Source organism: Atractosteus spatula, chromosome 25 (assembly GCF_055471065.1).
Source record: "Atractosteus spatula isolate fAtrSpa1 chromosome 25, fAtrSpa1.hap1, whole genome shotgun sequence".
Taxonomy (NCBI): domain Eukaryota; kingdom Metazoa; phylum Chordata; class Actinopteri; order Semionotiformes; family Lepisosteidae; genus Atractosteus; species Atractosteus spatula.
Genome location: NC_142730.1, coordinates 8,978,680 through 8,988,387, shown reverse-complemented (window position 1 = coordinate 8,988,387; position 9,708 = coordinate 8,978,680). Strand labels below are relative to the sequence as shown.

At 46.5% G+C, this 9,708-nt stretch overlaps 1 protein-coding gene across 1 annotated transcript; it reads right to left on the bottom strand.

Annotated features, from left to right (window-relative positions):
• Positions 1-2,432: 2,432 nt before the first annotated feature.
• LOC148815336 (histidine N-acetyltransferase-like) lies at positions 2,433-8,635 on the bottom strand. The gene is made up of 4 exons (XM_088905766.1): positions 8,569-8,635; positions 6,569-6,780; positions 4,433-4,651; positions 2,433-2,990 (listed from the first exon to the last, which is right to left on the bottom strand). Exons 1-4 carry the CDS (start codon positions 8,633-8,635, stop codon positions 2,433-2,435), a joined length of 1,056 nt encoding a protein of 351 aa, XP_088761892.1.
• Between the last annotated feature and the right edge of the window lie 1,073 nt (positions 8,636-9,708).

Below are 9,708 nucleotides of genomic sequence, written 5' to 3'. Positions count from 1 at the left end.
CAGACACGCTGGTGGGGTAACTGACTTCTGGGAAAATTGGCCCTGGTGTGAGTGTGTGTGTGTTCAGCGATGGACTGGCGTCCTGTCCAGGGTGTACCCTGCCTTACTCCTGTTACTTCCTGGTTTTGCCTGTGACCCCGAATTGGATAAGTGGTCCGAAAATAGCTAAACGGCTGATTGTAGGGCGCCGTACAATGAACACCACTCTGAGGGTTTTTTTTTTGTATGAACTAGAAAACCGGACATTACTATTACTGTGTTACAGTAAAGTTTCTTTCGTTCATTTGACGAGTCTCAGCTGTTTTGTGGAGAGAAAAAAAACAGGTAGTGTATTTATAAGATTGTTTCGTTTCTTTATAGGAGCTATGGGTTTATTTGACTATGTTTTTGTTAACAACGTGTCTAACCATTCATTCTTAATTTTACTCAATATAGTAAACATCTTTCCGTTTTATGTTAAACTTACCCCTCTTACTGTGCTTATTTAGCCTTAAAAGGTTTCAAGGTGTACGCCAATATATAACCTGGTAATGATGGACATTTTTCTCACTAAATAATCCTGAGGAGCATCTTTAATTAGGTCAAGCACAAAACGTTCGCAAATAAAAAAAAACGAATCCGTTGGTCTGCAGGAAGAGGAAGAAAACCAGAGAACCCTGACAAGACCCATGCAAAACTAGGGAGAGGGAATTCTCCCGACACGGGTAACACACCCGTACTTATGCCAGCAGCCATATCACCATGCAACTCACAACTGGCAGCCCACTGAAGCTCAGCAGGTGTGAGCCTGGCCAGTACCTGGATGGGAGACTCCTGGGAAAAACTAAGGTTGCTGCTGGAAGAGGTGTTAGTGGGGCCAACAGGGGGCGCTCACCCTGTGGTCTGTGTGGGTCCTAATGCCCCAGTGTAGTGACGGGGATACTATACTGTAAACAGGCGCCGTCCTTCTGATGAGACGTAAAACCCAGTTCCTGACTCTCAGTGGTCATTAAAAATCCCAGGGCGTTTCTCGAAAGGAGTAGGGGTGTAACCCCGGTGTCCTGGCAAAAATTTCCCATTGGCCCTCACCAATCATGGCCTCCTAATAATCCCCTCTATGAATTGGCTTCATTACTCTGCTCTCCTCCCCACTGAGAGCTGATGCGTTCTGGCGCACTATGGCTGCCGTCGCATCATCCAGGTGGGGCTGCACACTGGTGGTGGTGGAGGGGAGTCCCCATTACCTGTAAAGCACTTTGAGTGGAGTGTCCAGAAAAGCGCTATGCAAGTGTAAGCAATTATTAATATTACTTGTAGATAGATAAGACTTTATTGATCCCGAAAGGAAATTGTACACACACCACCTTGGCTTGTTTGGAGATAACAAAGATGATGAAATACATGTGGGTTACACTGTACTAAGCTAAGGTGACATATTTCATATCTAAAAAAAATGAAGAGGCTGGAGCTGCAGAACGTCACCAAGGCCAGGTAACATAGGGAATGATGATGTAGACGCTGCCAGGAAGTCACCCTGTGGGTTTATGGGAATTGGAGTTCTGAATTCAGCGTCGGTGAGTGCTTTGGATACATATCAGATGTTAAACTGAAAATGACATTTTTTCAAATTAAAATGCGTCTCTATTAGCTGTCATTTTATTGAGTTTCATTTTCCATTACACCTCAAACTGGCATCATGAAGAAAATAAACATGGTTGCTATCTGCAAGTCTACAGCTATACAGCTGGCTTTACAGCATAAAGAGCTTTTAGTTTGTGCAAATAAGAGCCCCAGTCTCCCACACTGCAATGAGACAAGGCACTGCGTCCAGTGTCACATCAGAAAAGTTATCCTGAAATAGGCACTACACGAGAAAGCAAATGATTATAAAAATCATAATTATAATCTAGCTAGAAAAGCATATGTTCATTTTGAATTATATAATTATAAAACTATGCTTTAAGAGTATTTAAAAGCAAATACACACGTAAAAACCTCAACTACGATTTCTGTTTTAAGTGCATTTTTAAATTCCCTTATTCTCTCTGAGCATCCTGGAGATTGTTGGTCTGACCAGCTGCACTGGTCTTTACTCCCCCCAGTGACAGTATCCACATTTTCTAACTCATTCATGTTCATTCATGCATTATTCCAATTATTTTAAAATCTACCATACTGTGATATATAAAAATAATAAGCTGTCAATATAGTATCCATATTATTTATTAGGAATAGGTTACAGGTTTATTAAAAAAGTGGATTTAAAGAAGTAGGACAGATACAAATGAAGCAGATGTTTTCATTAATCTCTAATGCATGACAAGAACCATGTATCCTTTGGCTAGTGAAGAATCTCTGGGTAGTGTGACAAATCTCAGTATGGCAATGGGTTTGATGCGCCTGAATGGCTGCATCTATATCTTCTCTCTTGCAGACCGAGGCTGAGCCTGGTCTCAAATGTCCCTCTCCAGCAGCAGCTGCTCCCAGTGTTCCTGGAAGAATGAAACCCCGGATGAGCTCCGACAGAAGTCCCTCATCCCGGCCCAGAGGCAGGGACGCAGGCAGATGCCAAAGATGATGTAGCCGCGGAGGGAGGGGAGCAGCCCCTGGAGCTGGGCCAGGAGCACGGCGCGCGCCGGCCTCTGCTCGCCGCTGAAGATGTTGATGTTGAAGTGCAGGGCGTCGGCGCGGTAGGGCACGCGGTACGGCGTGGTGCAGAGACTGAGCGCAGAGGGCAGCTCCGCCCGGTCCGCCACCCAGGTCAGGCCCCGTCGGCGCAGGATCTCCAGGTTGCTCTCCAGGGGCCGGAGGGGCTCCCAGTCGTTCATGATGGTGCCGGCTGGCAGCAGGTTCTGCACCACGTGACGGCTCAGCACCAGCCTCTCCGCCTCCTCCTGGCTCAGGGTCACGGGCTGGGGGCCACCGCCCCCCGCCTGCTGCCCCAGCTTCGTGCCCAGCTCCTGCAGGAACGGGCCCAGGTCTGCCACCTCACAGCAGAGGGTCAGGACAGCCTGCGGAGAGTCAGGGTTCAAAACAAGAGCTGAATCACATCTGCCATGAGTGTCTGGGTATCTGAGCTGTCTGTGTGTGTCCTGCTGTCCAGAGCAATCAAAGAGAAGCATATGGCATGACTTAAGTAAATGACTTATTTAAAAACCCAGTACTGTATGATGGGCCTGCACTGTACAGAAACACAACATCAATTAAATGTTTGTGAAGAGCAAAAGGTCTCCAGAGAGCCAATAGCGAAAGACAGGCTTGGGTGGGGGAGACAGCTCTGAGAATGAGACCCCTCATGGTGGGCCGGAAGAGTTTGCTATGCAACATCTCTTGTAATGTGCTGGGCAACGCAGAGTTAAAGGAGGAGTTAAGGTGGTCTTGGAGAGGAGACCTGTTGTTTTGGATAGTTTATTCTCATTACGTGAACCACACTGAATTTCTTTTACACGAACCGCTAATCATTTGCGTGCTAGTGTGCTGAATGATGTATATAATATTATAGCTCTGCCAATCCTAACTAACTACATCACCTTGCACACTCCCCTGTGAGGGTGTCGTTATAAGCCCGTGTAATCCTTTGTGTTGTCGAGAACATCCTTCACATGACATACAGTGACAGGGGGGTCTCCCGGCGCTGTAATCAAGCTGATGCATCCAACCCTGGGGTCTGTGTACAGCCTGCCCTCAACACAATAAACTCAATTCTTCCCACCACGCAGTACTGCTGCTGATCCACCCAGTGGATCAAGTTGCAATCTTTAACGTTAAACGAGAGTGGAAAAAAATCAAACGACTTTGTTGGTTTTGATGCGATCACAAGTCGAATAGAGATGGCCATGCTACCCATCTACTGTATTTCTATTTTGTGTTTTTTCTATTTTTGGTTTTGTAGGCACATTAAATGTATATACCCATATTTGAATTTAATGTTGAGAACATATCTCAAACAACGTACATTGCTCCTTAATTCCCATTTTAATTTGATTTGCTATAAGTTGCATAAGTTGGAAACGTAACCTCAAATTTTAAGTGCGCCCTCTGTGCTGTGCTGGTTTAGCTACACGGTAAACACACACTAAGTCAAGCACATGGTCCCTACCCTGACTCTGTACCTTTAATTCTTATGGGAAAAGCCCCCCACTTTAAGTTCCTGGCAAAGATTTCACTCTTACAGCCCAAAAACATAATTTTTTACATTGTTCTTCTGTGGAAAAACCACCCTACCCGTTTCTCTGTACGTCTTCACTCTCTGGTCTCTAACCCCAGTGTCTATCAGGAACAGCCTGTATATCAGTCACCCAGCAGCAGGTTAGCAAGTCCAGCTGAGCGGCAGGCAGGCAGAGTCTGTGTGAGTCCAGGCGGGGGGGGGGGGGTTGGGGTGAGGGGGACAGCAGCCGGACCCTGAGGGAGTGAGGGGGGTGACGAGAACAGCTGCAGAAAGATGCTCCAGTACCTCCCGGGACAGCAGGCGGATGCCGGCATCTGGTCTGGGCTCTGTCTCTGTGGCCCACCTGTTGGTGGTGACCTGGGGGAAGTGGGTCTTGATGAACTGGATCAAGTGTCTCCGGACAGCAAACGCCACCCCCTGGCTTCGGTGGGCGGGGTCCACCCGCACTCCCTGGCCTATTGCTGTCCGCCTTCCGTCCACGAGCAGGGCCGAGCCCAGGGCGACCTGTGGGACAGAGCGATAATGGAGTGCTAGGTAGCATGGTGCTAATTTTGCCTGTCTTCTGTACAAAAATGAACCAAGATGCCATTATAAGTGATCCCCAGTGAATAAGAATATGGTATTTTAAACACATTTTTTGGGACAGTCCCTGTATTTACCTGTATTTTACTGTGATGGACCACTGAACAAACCTGAGGGGGCAGCAGCCCAGGCTGGAAGAAGGATCCTTCTGCAGGGGAAGACTTGCTCAGAAGTAAGAGCTGATGGCAGACAGCGGTGCTGTAGGAGCAGGCAAGCAGGTAGGGCAGGCAGGCAGAGACGCAGGCAGAGATGCAGCTGGTGCAGAGCCGCGGTCATGAAAACAGGCAGAAGAACAGGGGAAAATCCTAAAGCAGTGGTCAGGCAGGCCAGAGCTCCAAGCACTGGAGAGAATCCAACAAGGACGGGCCGTCCAGGGCAAACACAGGTAGACCTTAACTTCCTAAGCCAGAGGGAGATCCAGCAATTGAGGTCAAGGGAACAAGCAGTGAATTGCACCAGAGAGGAATTCAAAATGCAAAGCAGAGAGGAAACAAGTGCAGCTTCACAGAGCAGCAGCTAAGACTGAGCTCTGTCATGCCAGTGGAGTGGGAATAAATACCCTGCTGCGAACAAGGAAAGTCCTGTTTAATTACAGGCTGGTGGTATTGACAAACTGCCTGACCACGTTGCCACGGCCACGGGCAGACTGGGAGATCGGTCAGCTGCTTGACCACAGGCTGTGGTGTAACGGGAGCTGGTTCTCGCTGGTGCCTCGTAGCACTGCTGTGTGTGTGTGGAGTATGCATGTTCTCCCGGTGCTCACGTGGGTTTCTTCTGGGTGCTCTGGTTTTCTCCCACAGTCTAAAGATGTGCTGGTAGATTCATTGGCTTCTGAGGCAATCGGCCCTGGTGTGAGTGTGTCTGTGCGTGTGTGCCCCATGATGCACTGGTGTGCCATCCAGGCTACACCTGCCTTGTGGTCAGCAGTGCTGCTGGGATCCTGGGCTCAATTACTGAGCTGCAGTGCTGTCTGTGTGGAGTTTGCATGTTGTTCTTGTAAATGCATGGGTATCCCCCAGGTGCTCCAGCTTCCTCCCTGGAAATTGGCTGTGGTGCGAGTGTGTTCTGTAATGGAAAGTTACTGAGAAAAAGGTTTTCTATCCTAAAAATGTCGTTTACGGGCAGAGCTGTATTGCAGAAGCAGCTGGATTCTTAGAACAAAGAGTGAAAGCACCGAGCTCTTCGAGGGCAGGGGATGTTTTAATAATGTTTATCTCTGCTGCTTGAAAAAGGGAGTATGAGAAACTATTGGAATAACTGCTCCTTTCTTTGTTTAAGCAGAAACCTATACGGAATGGAAAATCACTGCTTTGCCTGTCCTTGAAGTGTTGGATCAGCTTAAAAAAGATATAAAACAAGGGCTCTCCCTGCTTGCTTTTGAACCAGCCTTCACTTCTCTGCACAGACCAGTGATGGCTTTTTCCCAGATTGCAATATGAATAAAGACCTTACTGAGTGAATGAGGACACCTCTCCTGGCTCTTCTTTGATAAAATTCCAGACAGCTTGTGTCTGTGTGTCTGTCCTGTGATGGACTGGCTTGTGCCCATTGCTTGCCGGGACAGACTCCAGCTCCCCCCTGACTCTGAACTGGATAAAGGTTAGAAGACGGATGGATGATTACATGTCCAGATGGCAACTGTAGATTTTATGCAGGGGGTAAATAGGTTTTACTGTAATAGACATATCAGCATGCATGTATTTTGTTTTAATTTTTAATGGCTTTTGGCCTCACAGTTCCTGTTTTCAGCTTTCGGAATGTGTGAAGATTACTGGATTCCCCTGGGAATTTTCAGAACCTGATGTCTGATGCTCGTCGGGAAGCAGCAGACAAACTCACCACCCTCCCGTGTTTCTTGGCCAGGAACACGAAGCGGTCGGGCTCCCTGAGCCAGTGATGGTAGGTCTCAGCCATGTAGTCCAGTCCACTGAAGCAGTCGTCCGAGATGGCCAGGACCTGCTCGATGTCCTCCTCCCTGGCCGGGCAGAACTCCAGCTCCGGCTGACCAGAATGGATGGCTGCTTTTCCAAAATCTGCCAGCACTCTTGAGGCTAGAAGACAGAAGAAAACTTCATAATGAAAGGGACAGGTAACATAATCGAGCGCGGAACTAATTACTGTAAGGAAATTGCAGTTTTATTAATATGACAGCTCAGTAGGGTGACTGCACATTGATGTCCAAGTGATGTCCAACACAGATTTCATTTGCACAGAGCAGAGGCTGTGAGATCTGGCCCCAGTGCCTGAGACCAGAGATCTGTGTGATTTGATACCACTGTGGATACTGGCTGGACAGTGATCTTGCAGCGCACAGTGCAGTATCTGTCACGATTGTAGTCCCTCCTCCTTGAGGGCGCTCCGGCTCTTTTCATTTTGGACTTATTCTGTGCACCTGCCCCTTGCTCCAGCCTCCTTCCCGTCCCCCTTAAAAGCCAGACACGCGGTCAGTTCCGGGCTCTGCATCTGATTCCCGTATCGTGCGAGCCCGGGTCCGGATGAGTCTGGCTCCGTCATGGTTTTAAGTCTTTGTTCCTGTTCCCCTTGCCGGTTCCGACCCGGTTCCTGATTTTAATCTCCTGTTTCGGATGGATCGCCTGGCCATGGACTCTAGCTTGTTTTTGGATTCCCTGTCTGGATTATTTTTGGATTGTTTGCCTCGGCCACACCTCCCCCGTGCACCAGCGCACTTCGGACACGCCCCCCTGTTTTCATCCCCATATTCCTGCATGACTTTTTCCCCAGTGTTTCCTCACTATTTCGGATTGTGTCGTCCGGAAAGAACTGTTCCGTTACAGTATCACTACAAAACAGGATTGTGATATGGATTTTTTGTGCATTATGTCAGCATTCACACATTTGTTTGGCTGTGTGGCGCCTGTATATAAGCAGAGTGGGGAAACTCTGCTGTATATGGGTCGATTAATCAGAGTGACGGATTATCCCGAATTTAAGTTTTTTTTTCCCCTTCTCTCCGTGATGTGCAGTGCAGTGGCTGCTGGTGCAGAATGGCCGTTATAACTGCAGATCAGTGATGTCCTGTACATGTAAAATACATAGAAAACACTTCCAAAAAAAGAATTATGCTGAACTGTAGGACTTTCCAGTGTCTTTTGGGGTTCGTCTGCCTCTCTGTTGTTAAGTATTTTCAGCCTTTCAACGGCTGGGGATTCAAACTTATCAAAGCAATGCAAAATAGTTTTTTAAGAGGGGAAAAATGAAGAGCTAAAAATTATTTTTAAAATCATGCCTGTTTAAGTAAATTACTGGTTTGTTTCCATAAACTGTTGATAGGTGTTAGCTTTTTAATTATGTCCAGTTCTTTTGTAATTTATTGTGAAAATGTCCCTACAGAAAGAGCACCAAGGGTCAGTTCTTTGTAACTTCCAAAAGAAAATCTGATAAAAAAAAAATAATTTTGCCTTGTATCTGTCTGTGGGATAATAGCATCACGCAGACCGATAGTTAACCCGTCTTCTCAGGAGCGAAATGCTTTTCAAGCACCAGCTGCTAAACTCACGAGCCATAGCCCTGATTGTACAGACAGGCTGTAAACATGAATGACAGAACAACAGTAATAGCTGTATAATCATTCTAGTGAGACACTTAAACAATTTTCTATGAACAATCCTGTCTAATTTACACAAAACATATTGGATGCCTTTAAAGAGAATTTAAAGATGCAGAAAGTTTTTTTTTATTTCTTAACCTCTCAAAACAGACAGTATTGGTCAGGTACTTGTGGCTAAGATTACTTTAGTTTAGTTTAACACTCATCCCCAGCAACATACCGCTTGGCCAGGAAGAAGACAAACCGTTTTCAAACGCAGCTGATGCTGTGCCTGCAGGAATCGCGCTGCCCCTGAGGGCAGGGGTCGCCAGTCTGAGCTGAGCCAGGAGCCCGAACATGCTGGCCTGAAGAGCTGGCTGTCGGAGAGCAGGGAGCAGCGAGGCAGGAAGTCTTGGTGGTAAAGTCTCGATCAACCTTCTGGTTATAAACCTCTTCTCCGGGTCACTCTTTAAGGGCTGGGGTGGTTCTCTGCAGGACAGTGCTCAGCCACACAGAATCACTCCTCAGAAACACTCCCACCCGCCGCCTGTACTGTACTGTACGTCCAGCTGTTGGACCGAGTCTAGCAGAGAGACGCAGAGTCTCAGTTAGAAAGCGCAACTTCTTCAAGGGCAAATGGAAGAGCTGATACTCTTTATCTCACACATAAAGTATTGGAGCAATAGAACTTAATAGAAAGGGAACAATTGTCTTATCGATCTGCGATGGACACAGACCTTCTGGAATACAGTGTTGGAAAATACGATCTGGAAATCAGTTCGGACAGCTCCTGACAGAGACTGCCTCACAAACGAGACTGAAGAAATATTTAAAATTCTTCGTAGGGTTTGATGAATTTGATGATTCGGCTGTGTCCTGAAAGGCAGGAAAAGAGACTCGGACACATTTATTTGAATACAAACCAGTTTCGGATAGACTTGCCAAACTTAATCTTTAAGCATTTAAATGCGAACGTTAGACTTAAGGAGCTTGACATTATGTTATTCTCCGCAAGATGTGTTATAGAAAAAGAACATTTATTCATAATGAATCTATCAGTAGTACTGGGTAGATATATTCACCAAACAAAATGGCCTAAGTCTACTCCCTCCCTTAATACTTATAAGACTGAAATGCAATATTGCTTAAATCCCATTAAAAATGTGACAATTAACAAGTCAAAAATACAACTAATGTATGACAGTCTGTTGGTTTGTATTTTTATTGTTCACTTATCTTTCCTGGATGACTTTTCACCGTTGTTTGGATTTTATGATGTGAAATAAAAGTTAGAAAAAAAAGTGGTCTGTGAGAGTAATACGGGCTGCGGACGTGTGACATTGTGGCCGATCAGAGAGAAGAGAGGGAGGACAGATAGAAAGATAATAGATTGATACTTTATTGATCCCGTGAGGGAAATTGCAGTGCAACA